Below are 24,743 nucleotides of genomic sequence, written 5' to 3'. Positions count from 1 at the left end.
AACAGGAACAGAACAAATTTATTAACAAAAAATAGCTATCACAGTGTCATTAGGTCTAATATTTCAAAACCGATATGTTAAACGGATACATTTCAAACCTTAAGGCAGAGGAAAAGCAAATACACTTAGAACATACAGGGATTTTCCTTCAAATGCCAGCTGTACTTGTTGAAAATTAAATTAGAAGGGTTATCAAATTAAAAGGAAACACAGACCCTGATATTTCAAGTAGGAAGCTACACATGCATGAAAAAGCAGACCGGCTGGGGATGGCTCATTGTGCCAGGGTCCAGCTAGTGCTGGGCATCTTGCTCCAGCACAAGTGGCTACGGGCTGACCACTTAAGCTTTGTCCTCCTAGTGCAGTTTTGCAAGTGAATTAGAAATATGTAGGAAGTGCAGGGCGTTTGGTGAAAGCCATGCAGCCCAGCAGGCAAAATCTAAGCTGCAAAGTGCGGGCAAACAGGGTGAAAGCCTGCAGGCCGTCACTTCAAGAGCTCCAAAGGAGGTTCATTGTTGTTTCAGGAGGCATATGAAGGCCTCTTGCAGCTTCTGAAGGACATATGAGGTTGGGTCAAATAATGGTGTTTACAGGCTACCAACCACACATATAGACCTGGTTACCCTTGCCCACCTGGGGGTGAATTGTTATCCTGGCACTGTGGGGGTCAGAACAGCTCACGATTAAATGATCGGCAGACAAATGCTCACTAGGGCTCATTCTAAATTAAAGTCTTTCTCCTAAAAAAATAATAAAAGTGGCAACAGAAAAGACAACTTCTGCTTTCAGACAAGGCAACCCTTTTCCAGATTCCTCTATAATTTTAATCCAAGAAAATAACAAGAGTTTGCACAACTATTATGACTTATTTTTAAAATCATATTATTGGAAAAAGTCAGCCAAGGAGAAGATAAGCCACACAACTCAAGTAACGTTAACAAGACCAATTAAACAGAGTAGAAACAAAGTAAGCCAGGTTCTTCAAATTAACGTTAAGAAAGAGTTGGGTTGTTTTAGTTTTGACACCTAAAAACATTCAAACGAAGAAGGGAAAAGAATGTGGAGAACGGTTTTGCTCTCAGTGAGCAGAGAAATCTTACATCCAACAATGTTTGTACAGTCTCTTTGTCCCAAGATGAGAGAGAGAGAGACTGTAAAGATATGTGGTTTCGCTGATGCCCTCCTGGTGGGCAATCTGGCCCCTGATCAAGATACTGGCATGGTATGGCACAGCAGAAGGGTCTGCATCCATGTACATCACCTATTACCAATGGAAAGGAGAGGAGAAGCTCACACAAAGGAGCCATCTTCTGCCTGCCACAGGTGCCAGCTCTGGTACTCTACTGAAACCAGCAAAGTGCACCATCCTTAAGTGTTGTTCCTTTCTTTGGATTTCTCATTTCTGCTGTCCTAGACAGAAACAAGAGGGGAAAAGAAAGCAGAGACCTGGCATTAACATGGCTTAGGAACTGGCATTGCCATGCCTGAACAATTCTACCCCAGGCCGAGAAAGAGCATTAACCCCACCCTTATGCCCGTTCCATCTGTCTCTAGTTTGCCCTTTTATACCATGAGATTGCTTCTTTCATACAGAAGCTAAAACCATTGATTGGGTTCTAAACTATGGTTAGTGCAGGCCATGGTTTACTGTGGTATCAATGTCCTGATCACTCCCCAGAACATCTCCTTCTGCCCAGAACAGTTCCATTTCCAATGGCCACCCACAAGTCTTCTCACTATTTACACAAACTTGTGGTTTGTTGTACCTTATAATGACATGACTTTTTACCGACATACTAGGAGATTAAAATCACTTGGGAGTGGCTAGAAGGTCAGTCAGGATCAACTGTCAGATTTCTGGTTGATTCTATGATTCTTTGGCTTTTTTACTCCCAATTGTTTCACAATACCAATTATATTGCAGAAATGAAGAAAGCAGAGAGGGATACCAAGAGTGCATTATTGTGTCGAGGGACTGTAAACTCTGTTAAGTTTTGGTATTCAGAACAAATTCCTGAGTTCAGAATTATTCTAAGTGTATGTCTTGTGCATCAGGCTCCAATTTGCGGGTCTCATGTTCTACTAAAGAACTAAGTAAACTGGGCAAGCCTGAAATCTGCCCAGTCCTGAACTAGATAGCCAAGGGGATTCTCTTTAGAATAGTTATTTAAAGGAAAACACTCACTGTCAAAAGTTCCCCTTCGGGGGTCATTCATTCAGGAAGATTATCCTGAGAATAAGCAGCTTTAGGATGTGTATGATTTGAATTAGCCATATTCCCTTGCTGACACTCTTTTCACTGTTCTCACTGTGCCTGACCTGAGCAGATTGCGGGTGGTGCAGCTGACAAGGTGGAATGCTCTTCAATATGAAAAAAAAAATATTCCTCCCAAACTAGAATGATCAGGGGAAAGGGGGTGCTGCTCATGCTTTCCCTTGGCATACTAGTTGTTTATATGAAGAATGGTTTTGTATAAAAACGCATTGCACCATGTGAACCCCATCCACAGTCTGAAGGGGTCCCACCCAGTCACAGGCTTATTTTGCTCAAGGGAGAGTGAGGCCTGTACAGTTAACTTCACCAGCCAGAAGTTAACTGGCTACTGTTAACACACACATTTTCCTCAACATTTTCAAAAGTGGGAGGTCCATCACTTGGCTTTTGATAAACACGGGGTCTGTGGTACTTAGCTAATTGGGAACCATTACTCTAGATCAGCATTTCCTAAAAGAGCAAGGGACACAATGTTCTCCCGCTTGGTACTTTTTTTGATGTACAGTACTAGACACTTGCACTTTTTTCCAGCATAGTTTTTGTGGTGGAGGAGTGATAAACAGCCTTTTCACGGACCCAGAAACAAAGAGGCAACCAAAAGGGGTCATTTTAAATCAATTAAATAATGGTGCATTTTCCCCCCACCCCTTATCACACAAAAAATGCAACCAGCTTTATTGTGAAGTAATTTCTCATACAGTAAAGCTGCCATTAAAAAGGTGGAATTTTTAGCTTGGGTTTATCAGCGGGAATGTTCATTTTTGTTAAACAGGGTCCCAATGACACCTTGATCTTAACATCTAAGCTCACCTTCAATAGCGTTTAGAAATGTTAACTGGAGCCCTGTTTACAACCTGCAACGAGAATCTAGAGTTTGCAACATATCAGAATAACACAGAAGCAGAGATCCCCCACTTTCACAAACCACTCTTGTGGATCAAGGAGGGACTTATGAATGGTGAACTCCCTCTCTAGGGATCACAAATGATCACACAGAGTGAATCAGGGGAGGGTAAGTGATACCTCAGGAGGTGGCGGCTTGATAGTGACAGGCTGCGAAGTTCTTCGGGGTGGTGAAGGTTTGGGCTGCACTTGCTGCTGGACTGTGTTATAATAGGTGACCCCTCCATACACCTGAGACTGGGCCTACAAACCAAGATAAAAGGAAACCATTGGGTTGGTCTAAAGCAGACTTCCTCAACCTCGGCCCTCCAGATGTTTTTGGCCTACAACTCCCATGATCCCTAGCTAGCAGGACCAGTGGTCAGGGATGGTGGGAACTGCAGTCTCAAAACATCTGGAGGGCCGAGGTTGAGGAAGCCTGGTCTAAAGTGTTTGATAATATTACATATTATATTGTTATAACATCCACAGTATTGTTTATACATCATAGCTGCACACACTCACACTAATTTAAATACAAAGTACGCACACATCAATCAATCAATCAATCAATCAATCAATCACAGAAACACATCTGAAAGTGTTAAAAAGAAACACTGTTTGTCCAATTATAGGAAGCCAATATTTAAGGGAAAAAGGAACAGAAAAAGAAGCCACCCCTTTCATCCAAACTTAATCTCTGGGCAGGGTACAGTAAATAAACAAAAACCACAGTATCAACCAACTATAAAACAAGTTGCCTAGTGAGCTTCACGACTGAGATGGGATCTGAACCCTGATCTCCCAGGTCCTAGTCCGACACTTAACCACCACACCATGCTGGCTTCCTAGAGTACTTCTGCTATGGGGCAGCTCTACAAATTAAGCAGGTAAATAAATATGGAGAAAGCCAATCGTCACTTAGAGAAGGATCTTCTCCTTGAAGCTTGAATTCGTTTTATTCTGGATTGTTTTATTTGATGTGTTGTAAACCACTTTTGAGATTTTTTTTCTTTAAAATATAAAGCAGTATAGAAATGAAACAAACAAACAAACAATCAAATAAATAACATACTCACTGCAAAGAAAGTTGCCTAGACATTTCTGCTATGGCGACTGTAATCTAGGTTTAAGGTGCCATTTGACGATTAGCTTATATATCTGAGTTTCTAACACTGGGTGGGGGTTATTCGGCTTTTTTTTGGGGGGGAGGGTTGTTCTTGTTATTATGTATTATGTATCTTGTATGCCTGTGTTGTGAACCACGCTCAGATCTACTGATGAAGAGCAGTATATAAATTTAATAGATAAATAGGTAAGTTATAAATGCCCAGACTTTTAGGCCAATGCCAAAGGAAACACGGAATGGCAACGTCATGTTCCGTGGCTTGTAAGACCTGTTTGGTCTTGCCTCCACAGCATGAAATCTGTTCTATCAAAGATACTTTCGCATTTGCTCAGCTTGGATTAGCTGCCTCTGACAATGCAATTACTAGCAAGAGGAATACCCAGAAGTACCCAGTGTGCATCTGCTACAACAGTGAGCAGCAGTCAGTGTACCACATGCTGCATACACTTCTCGCTTTGCCTGAGCCCTAATGACAGGACAAAAGCCTGCTCAGATAGGAGGGGAGCCTGTGCCCAGTGATGCTTTGTTTCTCTGCCACCTGCCGCTTTGGATCTCGGTGTTTAAAGACTTAAAGCCCAGACGAGAACAAACTTACTTGAGCATTGGAATACAGATGGGGAGGTGGTGGCGGCGGAAGTGGTCCTGGAGGGTAGGGGTAACTGGGATTGCCAAAATTCATCACTCCAGGGGGAGGGGAGAAGTAGGTCGGTGCTAGCAGTTGTTGCGGTGGGGGAGGCGGCGGCTGCTGTCCCGGCGACATGGAGACAGGAGGAGGATATAAACCAGGGTTGGCCAAAGGTGCTGGTGTCTGGTGTGGATGTAACCCTGGAAGAGAAAGAAGAGAAGAAGAGTCAGACAGTTGCTTCTGAAATCAAAAACGCAACAGGGAAAGGGTGCTGAAGCGGATTACAATCTGCTCCATTAAGTGAAACGTTTTGCTGGAAGGATTCATGTGCCCATCCGATGGAACGAGCAAGTCCTCTGCAGCATCTCTGTGCAATGCCCCTGCGCTGTGCTTGTGAGGATTGATCCTGGAGGGTAAAATCCCTGTGATTTGCAGATGGTCAGAAAATCCCTCCTTTTAAATCCAATTAAGCTCAAATGTTCTCTCCTTCATTTTGTTTTTCCTACCCAGAAGGAAATGGCAGCCGTGGGAAGAGAAAAAGGAAGGATTCAAATAATTATGCCAGCCGTGAGAAGAGGCTTGCTGAAGAAACCTTCTCTCTTGCCTAAGACAGGATATGAAGTGGGCAAGGCTTCCCCCACAGCAGCAAGAAATAAAAAAAAGGCATCGTCTCCAGAATCTGATGGGAACAAGTACCTGATTCAGAATGCCCTCCTCTTCCAAAAAATGAATTAGTAATCTTCTAATATAACTTCTTAGCTCTTTTGAGTATAGATATGGCTGTAACAAATCTGTGGCAAATCTGTATGCTATTAAAACACGAAGAGGCAGGTCTGTTTTTTGGACCCCTGATAATGGCAGGAGGGGAGGTGCCAGACCATCCCTGGAGGATCCATCCCCCACTCCCAATACGCAGCAGCTCATTATGACCCAAGAGTTCTGGGTGGGGTGTGACTTAAAAAAATTACTGGGCTGACATGAATGATTTTGGGGCTATGGAGGGGGAGTGGCTGGCATGGAACTTTTCTTTTATCTGTTGGTTAGTGGGTAGGAGCATTGTTTTGTTCGTTGTCAAGTGTGCTGCCAATATTTTCTATCACAGGGGACTTTCTGTTTCTTTTCACAGGGGTTTTCTGTTTCTTTCCCCAATACAGTATGTTGTATGGAAAAAAATAATATTATACATTCCTCCCCCCCTCCCCCCCCACCATGGCATAATGTGTTTATGTATTTCTTTCCCAATGTAAATCACTTGAAGACGCTTTGACGCTTTGGGTGACAACTAATAAGTTTATGACATCTGCCCACCTGCCCCCCATCGTATCTGCACAGAAGGATCAGCAAAACAATCTCTCCATCCCATCACTGCATTAGTTAAACCTAATTTAGATTTTTGTCTTCTGACACACATCTGCAATAGGGTTTCAAATGCAGCAGAATGGCACAGATGGAATCCAAAGCTTCAGCGTGGTGCCAATTTTTTTCACAGAACAGAGAAGGCTTTGTACCAAGGATACCATTTGGTACTATAAAGCAACGAGCGAGGGCAAGAGAAGGGGGAAACAGTTTTGATCCAATATTCTAGGTTTTAGGCTTAAGGTAACAATCAGCCCTATATGATTGCCCCATTATCTTTTCTCTCTATTTCTGTCTCACAGAGCTCACACAGGCTTGCGTTGGGAGAGAAATGCCTGGACAGGAGGAGATGCGAGAAGCAATTCCCTACCTGGATGGGAGAGATGCATTTCTGGCTGAACAATCACCCCTTGGGGAGGCAGCGGGGCAGGATTCTCGCTGTGAGTGTAGATCGGTCCCTGGAACTGTACTGTAATGATAAACCATCAAATATGACCTTTATTCCATGCACACTGGTAGCTTAACAGTAAACACACTGGGATCCCAGTAAAAAGAAGCCAGTTTCCATGAGGGCTGGGAGAAGAACATGTGAAATCATGCAAAGAACTGTTTAGCCACATCAGCTTTTAGAGATGGTTCAGGGGTGAATAAGGAGGTGCTCCTTATTAATGGAAGTGGTGTCTGCACAAAAGTAAAATGGAAATTTCCTCTTTGTTTGGACTGGGGAGACTCAGCTTCACATTCCCCTCATCCAGGAATTTAAAAAGTGCTTTGTTATTTTCATGCTGTTTAATTAGTAATTCATATTTCCGTGTTATTCTGGTACAAATTAATCCACTTTTACTTGAGGGAGCACTTACAACACTGTAGATGGAAGGCTGAATAAATCATCTGTAGCCCACTCGAGTTTCATAGTAGTACAAAACACAGGCAACCCAGAGATTTCTAAGCAGCATCATGCACTCACGTGTGTCATAGTAGTGCCCTTCCATTATGCTTATGTGCACAGGCGGAGCAGGCTCTGGGACAGGCCTCTGACGCTGCGATGAGTAACGCTTTGCACGGCCTGCCTGAACACCCTGAAAAAGCACAAGAGTAGTCACAGTTCATATAAGAATGTCACAATGAAACACCCTGCTCCTGCCCATGCAAATTGGGACGCTCCCATTTTTAAGGCCTGTTCAGAACTTATCTCTCCTTAAAGAGTAACTTCTTCAGAATCCTGAGAATCAAAGCTCACTTTAGGCTTCTAGTCCTCAGAGTTAAATGAAAAGCAGCAGCTAAGCGGGTACTTTACCACTTACATCTTACTCTGCCAATTCCTAGAGGTACTGGGTGGTGCTCAACACCTTTCCTGCTTTTGGCCCTTTCCCTTTATGGCAACAGCCTATCCCCCATTTCTCTGTAAAAAATATCCAATCAGTTCAAATTCAACCCACTACAAGGGCTCAGCCAGAGTCAAGTTATGTAACTTCCCCCAGATGCTGCAGAGATAGATGCAGATCTCTACAGGGAATTCTAGGGCCTCAGCCTATCCTCTGGTAGCCAGTCAGACCCACCACTTGAAAAGCAGGAAAAAGACACAGGACTTTACCATCTCCTCCATCCTGTTGAACTGAGGGGGTGGGGCTGCTCCAATGTGCATCTGGTTAGGAATACCTATTGGGAAGGAAGTAAAAGGAAAAACAGCAACAAGGCTGATTACTACTTTACACTTAACATTAGAAAGAAACCAGGAAGAGGCAGCAGGTTAAGGAGGATCCTGAGGAAAGGTGAAAATGAGAACAGATACTACTTGCTAAGATTCAGAGAGAGCAGGAATATGCGCATGCAACTTTTTGTCTCTAATACTGTAGGTCAGGAAGCAACATCAGCTGGGTATATTCCATGTACCTAAAGATTTCACTCACAACACCGGTACTGTCACATCCTGCAAACCTCAGCTTCTTTTATAACAGAGAATAAGCCTTCATGACAGAAAACAAGTTTTAAAAATATGTAACAGTACCTGCAGATAGTCTTCCTGTCTTGCAATCTATTCCCCTAGCTTATTCTCCCACACCTCACTCTGAAGTCAAGGAGGGCCCTTTCGCTCCTCCAAGCAGAATTCACAGGAGATGTGTTAAGACTTGAGATAAGTCTGTTCATAATCACTGCAGATAATTACAAAACTTGTATGTTTCTGTAAACCAACACTGCACTTTATTGGTTCCAGTCTGATATTATTTGCTGCAAGTGTTTTGATAGCATTTGTGGTTATCTACAGTTTATTGCACTGTTTAGAATCCTTATAATACAAGTGCGATAGGAATGAACATTAAAGAGAGATTCAGCTGCCATGCCTGAGTAGAGTAAGATCATGCCTGTGCTAGTCAGTTTTGAGGAAGTGTGCATGGAGCAGCTGTGGCTGCTCTTGTGTATAGGCAACCTGCTCAGGTAATCTGTTTTACTCTGAGCATTCCAAGGTACATTAAATAAGAAAAAGGAGTGCTGGAAGGCACTCAAATGAAATCTGGCATGATAATATTTGGATAGACAGAAGCATGTCTAGACCTATTCAAAATCTGCCCTACAGAAACCCACGAATCCCCACAAAGAATGACCAAATTCTGCAGATAAAGTAAATATTTCTATTTCCAAGGACAAGCTCTTGTGCATGCTCTCTCATCTCCTGACTCTTTGATGAATTCATGAACTAAATATTACATCTGAAGTGGCATTAAGTGACATGAAAATTATATTTGTGTAAGTTGGTATACAAGTCAGAAAGTGGCAAGTACCCACGTGTGAGCAGGGCTGGTTGCCATGTTTTCCAATGGGTGCAGGAAGGAGAGGAGAGGGAAGAGGGAGAGAGAAAAACGTGGTAAAGGGAAAGTCCAAAGAGCACAAAATTTCAGCATGTGTAAGGTCACCTATGACTCAGTAGGGCCGCAGATCTAGAAGACTTCATGGCTTGACTGCATTGCAAAGCGGAATAACCAATGCAGTCAGCTCCTAAGACTCTAACCTTTTGTACTAATAATGAAAAATATTTATTTGATACCAAATAATGCCAGAGGAAATGTTCAGATGTGCAATAAGGTCCAGAAGGAAATGGAAGTTCAGGTGCCGTTTTTTATAAAAGAAGGGATGGCCAAGTGGCAGGCCTATATGTCTCTTCAAATGAACTGTATCTGGTCCCTCGTAACCATACTACAAATCTTTGAATGAAGTAGATTTGGGGCTATGTTACAGAACACAAGGGCTCATAACAGGATGTCCACATTGGTAGATGGCACCAACTGCTGCAGAACCTACCACCTCTGCCTCAACGAGAAGTTTATTTTCTTACACTTATATCCCACTTTTCTTCTGCCATGGAACCCAAGGTGGTGTACATGCATTTCCCAGCTGGTCACCCCTTTGAGCACTGGTCAGAGACCTACTTAGTTCCAACCAACCTCATATGCTATCACAGCGGACCCTGGGTTGAGTTGGCTGAGCCTACAGTGGGTACTTTCCTACTTAGGCCAACATCCTGTGAACCCCAGCTTTTCTTCTTTTCTATTCAACAGTGCATTAAAGAGCACTTCACATACAACGTAGCTGTACAGAGTCCCTATGGCTGCTCATATACTTCTCTCCTCATCAAGACAATGCAGAGTCTGATGGAAAACTATCTCTGTGTGTTTAAAAGCAAACTTTGCAGCCTTCATAGTTAAAAAAAGTTGAATTTTGAAAGCGTAGGCAGTGTTCAGCAACTGCAAGCAGTGTTCAGCAACTGGAGGAGGTTTGACATACGAAGTCCTCACCAGGCCGAACCCTACAGAACTGTGAAACTGCTTTTTCTTCTTTATCTTAATGTGATTTCTCAGAATAACTGAAGGATATTATTTCCAGGACAAATCAGCACAGAAAGAGGAGCTTTCGCAGAACAGTCATGGAACTCCTGCATCCTCTCGGACCTTCAGTTTAGGCAAATATTTAGTGGCTAAAAATGAACAATTGGGATTTAAGTTATGTTTGAAATTTTTTAATGATGTTGGGACTTCTGCCAGTGAGTGGGTATGTCCCAATGTCACAGAGATGCAATAAGAGCTCTTGGTTATTGCTGATCTCTGATCCTAAAAGACTCTGCTTACCATAGATTGAGCTGCTCAGATCCTAAAGAAAAGCATCTAGACAAATAGGGGTGGACAGAAACAACTTGGACTTAGGAAAACAAGAGCCAGGGCCTTAGAAAGGCAGCAAACTAAGGGAAGCAAGGAAGGTGAACATAAGTAGAAAGTGAAGACTGGGGCTTAAGAAGGCGAGGTTTAGGAGGAGGACAAAGGAAAATGTCGAGGCAGGACAGGGAAGAAAACAAAATTCTAGGAAATAAAGAGAACAGCAAAGGAACCACATAGCAGTTTGAAATAACCACATACATATTTGGCTAGAGTGATGTTTTAACTGTTTTATGATGACTCAGAACTTAGATTTACTGTTCTTTCTAAACTGCTCTGTGGGGGTGGATTATAAACATATCAAGTAAATAAAGCTAGTCCCCCTCTGCTTCAGTTCATCAGCCAGCCACTTACCCTGAGGTTGTATGAACTGGGGCTGCCCTGGGCTCCAGTTCTGTTCTGTTATATTTAACTGGGTTATGTCTTGCTCGAGCCCATCTAGGCTGGCTTCAACAGGCACCTCCCAGTTACCAGTCTTTGCTGGCGAAGGGGATGGTATAACCTCAGTAGTTTTCAGCGGTGCAGGAGTCAACCCCAATGGAAGCGGGACTTCCTCGGCCAACTTCCCCGTCTCGCCTGCTTTGGTCCGAGTCCTCCTTGCCCGGGAGTAGGACTTCTTCTCCACTGGCCTATCTGGTGGTGGCTGCAGAACATCTGCAGGAGCTGCTGGGCTTTCCGAAACCACTTCTTCCTTTTTAACAGGGCTGTTGCGAATGTGTGGAATCTCTACTTCAGGAGAAGGCTCTCGTGGTGGGAGGGGCTCCAAACGTCTGGAACGGTAATTGCTCTCATGCTTTGACTGCTCACTGAAGCGAGGCGCGTGCTGGCTGTTCACATCCACAGCCCGGTAGCATGGACGGGTCTCTTTGTAGCCACCGGGTCTTGGGAAAGTCCTCGGTGGGGGCATCCGTCCTGTCCCTGCCGGGTTCCTATTGATGAATGTCCTGGGCGGCACAGGAGTACTTTCTAGGCTCTGGTGCCGTGGTGGCTTACTAGGCCGTTCATTGGCCCAATCTGGCTCTCTCTGTGGTGGACTCCCAAATCTGAATGGAGATAAGATGCTACAGGTCAGAAGCACATTCCTCAAGCTATTCAGGGCACAGAACTGAGTTCCACATCATTAATGTTCCTGCACCACCACACCATCCCCCCCCCCCGGTCCGGTACTATAATACAACAAGTACATACACTTGTCTTTGTTACCTCACCTTGGTTTGCGCACTCTCCTGGGCTTGATGTCATCAGGGTTGTGTGTTGAGCGGATATCATACCCATAAAGAGCAATCAGCTCCTGCCTTGTTTTCGGTGCCTGCTCGTCTTCCCGGAACTTGTCATGCTCCCACCGTCCCTCATCTTTCCACAGCTTGCGCTGGCGGCCCTTAGGCCTTGCGTGACAAGAGGGAAAGAATCAGTGAGGCTTTAATGTTTATATTTATAGAAAGCGGCTCTATCCCTTCTTTCTAGCAACGCAGGACCTCAGAAGGGGTCCAAAACCATAGATTTTAAAATGTACTGCAACAGATGTTGAGATCTAATTTATGTTCCTATTCCTACTTTTGTTGCCAGGTTTGAAATTGAATTATCTTTGTATTATTGTATTGGCTTGTTGGAGAATGCATTTGTTATGGTCTTTGGTAGGAACAAGAAAATGTACTGATCTTAATACAGTGGAATACAAATAAAAACTAAAACCAGAATTGTATAAACACACCAAGTTTAGGGAGAAAACTCAAATCAAGCAAAAATCTGACAAAATAGAACGGTCTTCATTTAGCTAAAATGCCACTAAAATAAAATAGTCAACTGGGCATCAAGGGAGGGAATATCAAAACCAGGGTACCCCAACCAATAAAGTCTGTCCCAGGAGAAACATGGGACTCAGAAGAAACAGTCAAATGACTATGTAAAGCAAATAATGCTTCCTGAGGGTCTATGCACCAGTAGATGGCTGCTCAAAGCCATTCAAGGTTCTTTTAACCGCAACATTAAGAAAAGGTCCCACATTGGCGATAGCACATAGTTTTTTTAAAAAAAAGTTTTCTGTATTAGCTTGTATTATTTTCTCTGTGAGCAGTCATTCTTTCAACTTTCTAACCCTTCCTGACCAAGAGCACCCCTTGCTCTGCAAACCCACCTCGCTTCACTCGCTGCCCACATCACCTACCGGACTTCCTCTTCCTGAGTTTGCCCACGAAGGTCATGCTCAAAGAAAAGACCTTTGCGAGGTATGTATGCAGGGTTCTTCCGGTCCTCGTCATCATCCAGGTGCTTAGGAAGCTTTTTGCCAACCTTGTTCTCAATTGGTTCAGTGCTTTCCTACAAGAAAAAGGAAAGCAAGCGCCTCTTGGTCTTCTGCCTACACAGAAACCCAACAAAGTGTTCCAGAACCCATCCTCTTCATCCAATGTTTTGGTCAAATGTTATCACAGAAGATAAAACTGATAACATATATAGAACAGCTGTCTGAGAATAAAGATAGTATTCTCCATAAGACAACTCTCCAAAAACCATGCAAGTACTCCGGAATAAAGGAAAAGAAACCTATATTACCTAACTGATAAAGCAAAACCAGTAAATAAGAAAATGTTCTTCAAAGTGCTGAGTGGGATTCAACTAACAAGCCCTGCTGGCCGAAGCCTGTGGTTTCCACTAGCACAGCATGACTTCCTCCCCTCCCTGTGCTGCAGATTAGGCAAGCAGAAGGGCCTGCATGGACAGCAATCCGCTTAGCATGATGCTGAGAAGTGTGGACAAGTGCATTTATGGTGAAGGAGACTCAACATCTGGAGTATACACCTATACACTTAGAGAGAGACTTTTCAACAGCACTTTTTCTTTGTGTATGAATATTAAGAGAGAATTGTTGCAAGATACTGTTCCCTTAATGGCAAGAAAAGTAAGAATTGTAAGTTGAGCTGCTGAAAATGTGAGAGAAGATTTCTATCATTTGCAATGAAATTGTTTGCCAGCTGAAAAATGTTGGGAAAAGATATATATATATAAAATGGAGAAATTTTCAGGATATAAAGTACAACTAGATCCGCTGCTATTTCTCCTAAGTGATGTCACTATTGGAATACTGAAAAAAGAAAGAAAAAAGAAAAAGGACAATGTCCAATGTTAGCTATATTCAGAACAGACCTAATGAAGACTTTAGTTAAGTCATTTGTTTCAATGGGTCTACTCCAGGTATGATTCAGTCAGGTATCATTATGTATGTACTGATTTGTTATACGTTAGAAATATCAGCTGTACAGAACACTGGATGATTATGACAACACCAATGGCTAGAGACTGTGTAGAAAGAATGTAGGAACGTGTTCTAGTGGTGAAAATAACTAACTGCATTTGTGTAAGTGGGAAAAAGCAGTTTAAAATTTGATGCCTTTATTGATTTCCCTAACACTAGCCTATTACACAAAAATGCAGGAAGCTTCTTTTAGAACGTTATGAAACTAAGTATTTATTTCTTGAAAAGTAAATACAAAGGCACCTTTCCGTTTAAATGGTTAGTACCTATACTCAGCATTTAGTAAGACTTACCTGGCCATCCCCACTCTGCCTCTCGCCTGCCACAGTGCCTTTCGATTCTGGTTTTTCATCCCCTTTGTCTGATTTTCTTGTCAGCTCATTAGTTTCATTACTCTCCCGCTTCAGGTCCACTTTGGATGTCTCCTCCTCACTGTATTCCCCCTCCTCAGCCTGAAACAAACATCCAATGTGATTCAATTGGTGCAGGTGCCTAGCAATTTAAAGAATTTTTCTTTTTTACAAAAAATATTTTCCTCCAGGACACTGTTTAGTCTGAAGAGGCTTATAGGCTTATACAAACTGTTTTGCTCTGCAAGTCAATCTATTAGTAAACACAATCTATGGTTTAATTTGAAGAGTTCTCACAGCACTCCTTCTCTGCTCCTGCTAAAGTGGCAGGAAACAAGCCAAATTCCATCTTGTTGTGATGTCTGAACCTGGGCTTGTGGCTTGTTTAAAAAGAAATGAACCACGAGCAAGAACAAATGTTGGCTTACTGCTCGTAGTTTGGGAGAAACAAACCACAAACCCAAGTTCAGTTGCCATGACAAAGCCAGACTTTGGCTTGTTTCCAGCAGTTCAGGAATAAGGGAGGAGCACAATAAGAACTTTTCAGTTCTGTGTTCCTCACGCTCACACAAAACCAGTTTGTTTATAACTATGGTTTTATGTAAGTGAACCACCATTTGGAACCTGATGGCTTCCCCAACACCAGCAGAAGATAAACAGGCATCCAAAGCACGTGCTTCTAGGTCTAATACCCCCAAGGTAAGCTTTGAATACAGAGGATAGATAACATGTAATAAATTTCAAAATGTAGAAGTTGGACTGCTTTTCCATGGCAAAGGAGATAAAAATTACACATTCCAATTCATCCAAGGGTCCAGATTCCTGAAGGTTCCTTTTCTAAATAAAAGTTCATTGGCATGTTAATACTGTACACCAGAAAAATGGCAACAGACATATTTGAAATTGCCAGTAAAAATGTAACTCACCTCTGAGTCGTCAGCACTTTCATAGTCAGAAAGAACAGCTAAATATAAAGAAGAGTTGTTTGCGGTTAGACAAACCCTTTAAAATTTGTTATGTGGACGACCAAATTTCTCATCTTCCCATACCTTTCTCTTCTTATATACTCTCTCAATCCATTGACAAAGTCATCATCCACACAACTTAACAGACACAACACTTGTTTAATCTTTGATGCACACACTCATTTTTTCTTTTCTTTTCACATTCCATTCACCAACAAGACATAGTGCTTCTCAATCTAAAACACTATAAATACACTGGTCATGCTTCTCTGCCCTCTTGGTAAAAAGCTCTGGTTCACATTCAAGCCATTTCTCATAACTACTGCAACCATCTCCTCTGTAGCATTCCAATGTCACTTCATCCCTCTTGCCTAAATTCAGAATTCTGCACCAAAATTATTCAACACTTACATGACATGTAAGCCTTTCTTTAATCCCTACAATGTTGTCTCAACTGTTCTTGCTGTTACCTTGAAAGTCCACTATGGCCTTGCCCCACCTCATCCCTCTGCCGCCACCACCACATCCTCCTACCTATGTTCTTAGCTCCTCAAAATCCACCACCCTCAATCATCTGTTGGCCTTATGCTTCCGTAAAATATTCACTTTTTTGCTTTGCTGCTTCTTATGTTTCCAGCTTCTTCTGAACACTTACATAACGCTGAAATTCCCCATCTTCAAATCCCTCCTCAAAACTCACCTTTCCGTTGAAGCTTCTAGGACAGTGCATTAAGTCCTCACATCCTAATGAAGTGCATATATATATATGGCTCCTTCACACTGCCACAGAGCCTGTGTCCAGTGAACCAGGGGAAGTTTCACTGTCCACTCATGTTCACAAAGTGATGGTGGATATGGGAACCCTTGAGCTGTTCTTTAATAAGGCAGCTCTGGCCACATTCTATAAGCTTGGTGTGTAGAGGAAATGGAATGCCCTCCTCAGTCAATAACAAATGTCATAGATTACAAATACAGAAAACCATTTTATCAAGTGGTAAATGTGGGGAAGTCTTACCACTTGATAAGATATCCAAGCCATTAGAATGTATGGCAGAGAAAACATCACACTGTGTTTTCATTAATACAAACAGCCAAACAAAACTCTGGTAGAAAACCTTACCACCCATTCATCTATGATGAGGTCCATTTCTAACAAAAGATGTCTGAATTTACCTATAGGCCAAAGTACCATAAGCATAAGGGCTTGTGTCTGGAACATCTTCCTTGTAGAATTACAACTTGATTTTTTTTTTTTTAGAAAAGAAAATGTATATGCTGCTTGGTTGTTTTAAAAAATGCTATTACAATAAGCATTAATTCTAAGAATATTCCCTGACCAAATCTGCACTACGCCTCACCATTCACAATCACTCAAACTAAAAGGAAGAGCATCGCTTACCATCTCCTTCTATGCCGTCTTCACTTTCCTGTTTTAAGAGAAAGAAATATTACCAGAGTAATGAGTGTAGATTCAGAAGAAAAACAGCATAACCCTCAATAAGAACACAAATGAAAATGCTTATTGCAATACACATATGTTAAGAAATCTAGGTGATGAGGGAACACAAAACTGAATAGTTTAATGAAACTGCAACATTCTCTATCATATAAGCAAACAGCAGCAACAATAATGTTCAGTTATTTTACGTGGGTCTTGCCAGGTGGGGGGATGTAGCTAGTAGCCAAGATCCAGTACACTTAAATAAATTACATTTATGCAGCCTCAGAAAATTTTGTTTCTCTTAGCCCAATTCTATTTTTCTTTTTGCTTTAATCCACCTCTTTTCCTTTTATTGCTTGTGTTAACAAAAACAGCTACATAGGGTTCTTTAGGATGTATTTTCTTCAGATGTTGTCTGGAAAAAAATAGTGCTTTACACACCAAATCTCTAAAGGAGTCACTTATTTGGTGAGATTTGGCTATGGGAATGTGATTTTCTCATTTAAAGGGGGACTCGCTTCTTATGGATGTACTGCACGGTCTCAAAACACACTGACTGAAGGAGGGCTCAGTTTAGCAACAAGCCGGAACCCTGCCTACCAACTGATCTCATAAATAAAAAATTGGGTTTGTGTCTCAACTGGACAGGCAAGAGAAATAGCTCTTCCGCTGCAGCTTATGCATGCAGATGATGCACCTGCTGAGAAGAAGAGCAGGGCATTTTCCAGAGGCAGAAAGGTGCCCTTTCCCTACTCTGCTGGGAAAAGAATTGCCTGCTGTGAGTACACCTTTAGAAAGCAAGGACAAGCCTACAGTGGTACCTTGGTTCTCAAACCTAATCCGTTCCGGTAGTCCATTTCGACTCCTGAAACTGTTCGAAAACCAAGGCGCGGCTTCTGATTGGTTGCAGGACCTTCCTGCGCTCAAGTGGAAGTCGCTTCAGATGTTCGGCTTCTGAAAACATTTGCAAACTGGAACACTTACTTCCGGGTTTGCGGCATTTGGGAGCTGATTTGTTTGACAACTAAGCCGTTCAAGAACCAAGGTACCACTGTATTACAGACAACTGACTGTCAACAACTTCCTTTGCAAAGAGAAAGAGCCCCAAGGAAGGGCTGTTAATGTGGGGAACATGTTGGGACCTACAATTTCTGCTTACTAAGCCTACTTCCTTTACTCATTCATGTTTTCAAGCTTGATCATGTTACATGATGCTACCCTCTTTCGATTGTTTTTTATTTCTTGTGTCTCCCCGCACAACCATTTAGGCCTTCTTACAGAGGTGGTCTGCTTCAAACTTTGAAAGCCATACCTTCAAAAGAACAAGGGAGTCAGGAAAGCAAACGAAAAACATGGCAGCTGCTAAATGCTACCCAGAAGGATGTGCAATTCCCACCCAACCACAGTAGATGTGTCCCAACTGGCAATCTAAACCAGGTATTCCAAGCTTGGAATTACTGTACAACATTTTAGCACACTGGATACATACTATTTCATTGCACTATGACAACAAGACTGCAGCTGCTAGTTGTTGATTCCACCTTAATTCAGGGGAAAACAGAATCAGAACTGAGAACCAATCTGGTATTTCAGTACGAACAAAATAAATTAGTCCAAGACCTGGTGGATCAAACAAGCAGCCAATGCAATAAAACCAAGTGCATGCCATCTGTAAATCCTAATCTGGCCATCCAGCAAAGGGTGTGTCTTAATTCCTAAAAGCTCTCTTTCAAATGCTGTCTGCTTCAAACTCTTCAGTTTTATCTCCACTTGGACACCATCACTAACCCCACAATTACTTTGCAAACGGACCAATAACCTTAGCAGCTTCAATCACCATATTGCTGTTTCTATAGCTTTCAAAACATCACAGCAAAGTTTGCTTATCAAAACTATTGGAGCTTGTTAGCTAAAAACCTCAAATGTCACACTTAACATTAATGTTACTCCAAGAAACAAAAGTGGTTGATGACACCCTGGTCTTTGAAAAGGCTAGCGGGGGAGAAGAGGTTCTAAAAATACTCAGGTTCTAAAAATATGACTACAGACCGAGGGAATACAGTGTACATTTTCATCTCATAGACACAACTAACAGTTTTAAGTTCCCAGATGGAAAACCACAAAGATAACCGGGACTGAGGCTTGACTGATAAGCACATCCTTTGGCCTCCAAATTCTTGAATCCTGGCCAAAGATACCCAAGAACTAGCTTGCTGAGGAAAAATCCGAAAATATGTGCTCGAAAAGACTTTTGTAACTAAGGGTGGCATTAAAAAAAATCTTTACATAACAATTTAAAAAAACAACCCCGAAACGGAGAACGAGATCCTAAGGCTTTCCCCAAAACCCCATCGTTTGAGCGTATGATAACCGGATACAAGCTACGGCTACTCAACGGCAAGCGTTGAGATTTTTTAAAAAACCAACCACCAAGGACCGCTCTGTGCATTCGCAGGTACACTGCCGTTTCTGCTTTAATGTCGCCGGTAGTTCCGGGGTGGAGGCCCGCGGTGAAAGCGGGCCCCGACAAGAGCCGGGTGCAGCCAGAGGAGAAAGTCCAAGCAGCTTCTACCGCCCCCGCCCTCTTTTTCCTCTTCCCCAGCAGGCTCCCTTCCACACTCACACACTCCGAGTCGGCCGGACTGCCTCCCACCGTCACCGGCGCCTCCGCGCTCACGGCGTCTACAGCAGCGCCGCCGCCGCCGCCGCCCCCTCCCGCCACAGCCAAGCCAGAGCGGTGGGCGCCCCGCGGGGAAGGGGCCGCGCTGCCGGGCGGCGAGTCGGACTCCTCGTCCTCGCTGCTGTCCTGCGAGGCGCGCTGCCTCCGACGGTCCGCCATCTTAACAGTAGCCGAGAAAGAAATAAGAAGCGAAACGTTTATGAGGGGGAAGTAGGCGGCGGCAGCAGCGGCGCAAAGGGAATGACGGGAAAGCGAGGAGGGGAGGCGCGAGGCCGCGGAAGGACTGCGGCTCCCGACATGCAGAGCGACATGCTCGCGCTGCTCTGCGCTTCCCCCCCTCCCACCCGAGCTACCCAGGCTCCTTTGCGGTCGAAGCGGCGGCGGGAAAGGAACCAAAAAAAAAAAAAAAAAAAAGAGAGGAAGGGGTTTTAAGAGGGGAAGAAAATTCGCGCCCAATCAAGGGGCCGCGGTAGGCGACGTCACCAGCAGGCGGCTCTCCAGTGGCGGGCGGAGAGGACAGCCCAGCAATAGCATCACGTGCTCCATGCCCTCGCGGGCTGCTGCATTAAAAAAAAAAGAGGGGGGTCGTAATCCGCCAGAAACGGCGCTTCTTCTGCCATTACGTTTTCCCATTGCGACGGTGACGTCATCCCTTTCTCCCTGCAGTGGTAAAGCGGTTGTGGCAAGGCGTTGTACAGGGGACCTAGGGGAATAAAGCGACGAGTCTATAGCAGGGTGGGGTGGGGAGGGGAATGATGCAAGACCAGTTAAGGCAAGGATAGGGTGGGCTCGGAAAGAAGGTGCAAGACCTAGAAACAAGCTTCGAAACAATCCGCAGTGTTTTGCTTTTTTTTTTTGTACTTCAGAAAAAATAAAATCTTCACCACCTGGCACATTGTGTAGCAACTGCCCTGATGAAAGGTTCTGGAGAACGCGAAAGCCTGTCACACTTACTTGCCCTAATAAAATATAACCGCCAACTACGGATTCTGGCGTTCTGCCCCCCCCCCCCATTACAAGGCTAACTAAACTAGCCATAACAGCAATGGAAGCTCAGCCCCCTCCATATCCTCCACCAATACTAGCACTGCCCTAGGTAAACAGCAAAAGGGGCAAACAGGTCAGTATTTGCACAAGTAGGGGGAGACAATTCTGACATTTGACAATGACAACATACGAAAATCGACCTAAGAATATTGAAGCTATGCATCCATTAATGTCATCCATTTTGAGGGTAGACAAAGTACTGTATCTACAAGAGGTTTTGCTTTTAAAATGATTTCCTCAGAGAGGCTAGCTTAAAGCCAACTGGTGTTTTCTGGCACCAGATTTGTTGTTGGGTTTTTTTACAGGCCTTTTAATCTTTGTTTTCACTTTTGTTATGTTTGATTTGATTTTAATTGTTTCCATGCTTTGTTAGCCACCTTGGGAGCAGTTGTGCTGATGGGTGGGGTAGCAATTGCCCAAATAAAAACAAACATTACATTCTCCAAGGAACTGCATCTGATCTCAAAAAATAATACTTCCAACGAATACTTCAGAAAAGAGCACACCCATCATATAAAGCAGTTTAGGGCATTCCCATTGACATATACCAAAAAAAAGCTGCACTTTTCCCATTTTGGGAAATTACTGTCCTCATAAGTGTTAAAATGTGCTGGACATATTATATTATATTATTGTTATTAAAATGTGTCAGTTGCTTTATAATGCCCAGGGCAACCCAAAGCTACTTAAAACAGTATAGTAAGAATACATCACCACCCCCAGGAGCTACTTTTGTATATACTTTGACACTATATGAGAGTGTGACAGGCCTACTGCTATGCCTTGCATTTGATGCCCTTTCACCCCACTGTTGAACCATCTTTCTACCCAATACCTGCCAGGTTAGGATACAGTCTGCATACACCTAACAGCGAACTGTACGTCTGAAGTTGGTTTACAGCAAATCAAATTGCTCCAACTAGCTCATGGACGTGCAAGTTCTTTTTCTATCAAGGGTCACCTAGTCAAGCATCCTGTTTTCACAGCGGCCAACCCAAGGGAAAGCTGAGCATACAGCACTCTTCCCAACTGTCCTTCCTAAACAACTGACATTCAGTTTCTCCTACGGTGGAGGCAGAACATAGCCTTATCATCCATTAAGTTGTCTAATCCTCGTTAAAAGCCATCACTGCATCTTCTGGTCACAAATTCCACAGTACTCTCTTTTCTTTTCTGAATCATCCACCATTCAACTTCACTGGATGGCTCTAGTATTATGAGGAAGAAAAATTTCCTTGACACCACACATCATGTTATACATCTCTCTCATATATTCCCTTACTCACCTTTTTTTTCCTATACTAAAAGCCCAAAATGCTGTAACTTTTTCCTCACAGGGGAGTTGCTCCATCTCCTTGATCATTTGGGTCATCATTTTCTGAATATTCTCCAGCTCTACAATATCCATTTTGAGGCGAGGCAACCAGAACTGTACCCAGTTATTCCAAGTGAGATCTTACAAGAGATTTGTATAACAGCATTACAGCATTGGCATGTTTTATCTCTAATCCCTTTCTCAATAATACAGAATTCACCTTTTTCACAGCAGCTGCACACTGGACTGAGCTGGCACTGACCAAGAAAGGGCTGAAGTCTCATACACACTCACTTGGGAGTATGTCTTACTGCAGTCAGTGAGATGTATTTCCAAGTAAATGTGCATAAGACTGGGCTATAAGGCATGTATTTCCCTTTCTGCTTCTAGTATATAACAGAATATGACCATAAAGGCAGATTCTGACGCTCAAAAGTTTTACCCAATCCATTAAACAATGCATAATGCATGACAAAAGCATCAATATTCTTTCCATTTTATTGTAAAAAAAAATGATTTGTTTCAATTTTGTTTAAACATACAAGCAGAATTTCTCTTAATACTCCCTGTTAACACTGTTAAACCTAAATGAACTGAAGCAAAAAGTTTTTAAAAAACAAAAACCCCAAACATTAACAGCCACAAATTTGGTATTTACAAACTTTTTTTCCTTTATAAGATATTTACAAGACAACTGATTTTACATATTTAAAATGGTATCAAAAAGGATGCATTTGCAGACAACCACATGTCAAAGGGCAGAAAACAAAGGAAGGGATTACAGACACTTTTTTTTTTGAACTACCATAAGCTTGGTTAAAAGTAATGTTTTGTCCTAAACCAAGTATCAGATCTAATTTGCAAGGGCAAATACAAATTTCACAGTGCTGTATCCCCTATAGGGAAGGCTATTCCCTCCACTCCCAACTAACATCCACTGCAAATGCTTTGTACAACCCCTACCTACTTCCACACACCTACCCATCCTCTTAGATCTAAATTGCATGTGTTATTATATAAGTGGGATTCTTCTTGTAAACCAGCACACTATTGACTAGGGAACATTTTGCTGCTGTATTTCAGAAACACACACTGTGGCACTTCTGATAATAGATGTTTTATGGGCTAAGCAAAAGCAGTTATCCCCTCCCCCAATGGGATATAGACCTAAGACACAATCTTGCAAACTGCTTGTGCTTACTTGAGAGCAGAAAGTAGGCCCAAGTGTTGGCAGGATCAAGTCTGAAATCAGTGCCTTCAAGAAGCCTATACTTGAGGCTTTGTTTTTTGTTTTTTTTACATCCAGGCTTGTAACTGCAGGGGGCAAAAAAGAAATAAAAATAAGGATGCATGCTGGCATGCTAAAAGAGAGCAAAAGATTCAAATACAGCCTTATTTAAAATAAAATTAGGCAAGCATTGTGCGCTACCTCAACTACACAGATTACTTGGCAAAAGACAGGATCTGTTTTTCTCATTTTGAAGTTTAAGCCACACTCATTACCTCTTTAACTATGTTCACATTGAGCGTGCTACTCTGGGGGGGGTATCCTTCTGAATTCCCAGGGAACGTAACCTAGAAGTGGAACAGCAACTACTAGAAGTATTTGAAAGATGTGATAGAAAAACAAATGTGTTAGATAAGCATTTACCCTTCAATGATGTCCTTAGTGTGCAAAAGCATTGGACATCATCCTGCACTGGGATCTGCAACAAGCAATGAAACTGAGACCCAGAGCTTTATTTCTATTTATACAGAAGTTTCATTCAATGTAAAGAAGTAAAAGGTAGCTTCACTCCTCGTCTAAGCATGTGCGCATATGCACACACACCCAGGCAACTTCCTGCAATTGCATGGATCAGGCAGATGAGAATGTGGAATTATAAAGGAATTCCCTGTTCTCTGGAGAGGATGAATGTTTCATCTTCACGAGCTGGAATCTTACTTAAAAGATGCTAAACAAGCTTCAAAGAGACACAAGGGTTCAGCTGTTACTTTGATTTAACTCAATGTAAACAAATGGGAGTTGCTGTAGTGAAGAATACAGGCACAACCACTTCTCTAGCAGACTTTATAACCTTCCCTAAGATACATATAAACTTATGTTGCAATGAACTTCAGGCAGGGGGAGGAAGCCATCGTTTTCAAGAGGTATTGGGGGGGGATTAATCACTTTATGTATGGCAAGAGGATAAAATCCTTTTGCCTCTCTCATTGCTGCCCTTCCCTCCAGTAGCAGTTGCTTTGCCGGATCTGGGGATGGAAGTACATGGTGGTTGCTAAGCAACAAAGTCCTTCCATCATATACCAGGTATGAGGCAAAGTCTGGGATTTTTGGTGAAGCTGGGGTGGACTATTTTTGAGATGCCATTTGTGCCGCTTGGCAGTGCCATGGGTCAGTATCTACTCAATTCTCCATGCCTCATTTATTAGCAAATCTGGCAGCACTGCCACTGAGAATTTCCAATAAGAAACTAGAATTGTGCAAAATTTTGTTTCTTTTATATATAAAAATAGCCTACAATTTAGCCACACTGTATATAACAGAAGAAAACTAAGAAATAAAGAGCCTGCTGGTAAAACAAACCAGGAAAAGTCTGGAGACAATCTGACATTGCACTGTCAACCCTGGTTTATACCTAACTGTTCCAACAGAACTAACAGTGTGACATAGTTGTCAAGGTATGGAGCCCTTTACTATCAGTAATAAAATGTCAAGTTTTAATAACCTGCTGTCCTGTAATCAGAAGCAGAAGGCATGAACAAGGGTTGTTTATACCCATTGAAAATATATTAACTAGCCATATCATAACAGTAGAACATGAAAAACCAAACGAGGTGGGAGGAAATATGTAGAACCATATGCGGAGCCTTTTTAGAACAGCAATTACAAGCACCAGGACAAGAAGAAACATCAATGTTTGTCCAATATATCTTAATGGGTAACGTGTCTCCCACCCACACAAATGTTCAAGGTCGTTAACCAGCAGGCTAAATATTTCAAAAGGCTTTATTAGTTTGTAAAAGCAGGGGTGGGCTTTGCATGCGCGAGAACTTACAAATGAGAAGAGTTTCATTGCATTTTTTTAATGCTTGTCCACCTTTCAGTTTTTAAATGGCTGTTAATTATCCAATAGAGATAAACTGAAGTGCATTGTAAGCTGCCAACCTTGCTGTCCCAACACAAGCCTCCAGTAATTTCTGCCAGACAAAGGAAAAAATG

General features: G+C 42.6%; 2 protein-coding genes across 5 annotated transcripts in view; both read right to left on the bottom strand.

Moving 5' to 3' along the window:
• Positions 1-19,480, bottom strand: CASC3 (CASC3 exon junction complex subunit). 3 transcript variants are annotated; one of them, XM_081886271.1, is made up of 14 exons: positions 19,102-19,480; positions 16,437-16,464; positions 14,999-15,036; positions 14,016-14,174; positions 12,637-12,788; positions 11,681-11,857; positions 10,827-11,515; positions 7,862-7,926; positions 7,235-7,346; positions 6,638-6,736; positions 4,882-5,111; positions 3,299-3,421; positions 3,086-3,142; positions 1-1,410 (listed from the first exon to the last, which is right to left on the bottom strand). In XM_081886271.1, the coding sequence occupies exons 1-13, from the start codon at positions 19,315-19,317 to the stop codon at positions 3,107-3,109; spliced, it is 2,124 nt and encodes a 707-aa protein (XP_081742397.1). In that variant the 5' UTR covers positions 19,318-19,480; the 3' UTR covers positions 1-1,410; positions 3,086-3,106. The 3 variants fall into 3 exon arrangements, with proteins under 3 accessions (XP_081742397.1, XP_081742395.1, XP_081742396.1); XM_081886269.1 differs by having other exon boundaries at positions 3,086-3,129; positions 19,102-19,479; XM_081886270.1 differs by lacking the exon at positions 3,086-3,142.
• MSL1 (MSL complex subunit 1) overlaps positions 14,026-24,743 on the bottom strand; it is a 26,120-nt gene continuing 15,402 nt past the window's right edge. The window contains exons 9-11 of one of the 2 annotated variants that reach the window (XR_014162539.1): positions 16,437-16,464; positions 14,999-15,036; positions 14,026-14,174 (exon numbers count right to left, since the gene is read on the bottom strand). The gene's annotated coding sequence lies outside the window, so the exon portion shown is untranslated. Of the gene's footprint in view, positions 14,175-14,998; positions 15,037-16,436; positions 16,465-22,002; positions 24,722-24,743 lie in introns of those variants that run through there. The other variant, XM_081886298.1, reaches the window with a different exon arrangement.

Source organism: Podarcis melisellensis (genome assembly GCF_964234715.1).
Source record: "Podarcis melisellensis genome assembly, chromosome: 13".
Taxonomy (NCBI): Eukaryota; Metazoa; Chordata; class Lepidosauria; order Squamata; family Lacertidae; genus Podarcis; species Podarcis melisellensis.
The sequence above is the reverse complement of the archived record's forward strand: the minus strand, read 5'-3'. Positions and strand labels throughout refer to the sequence as shown.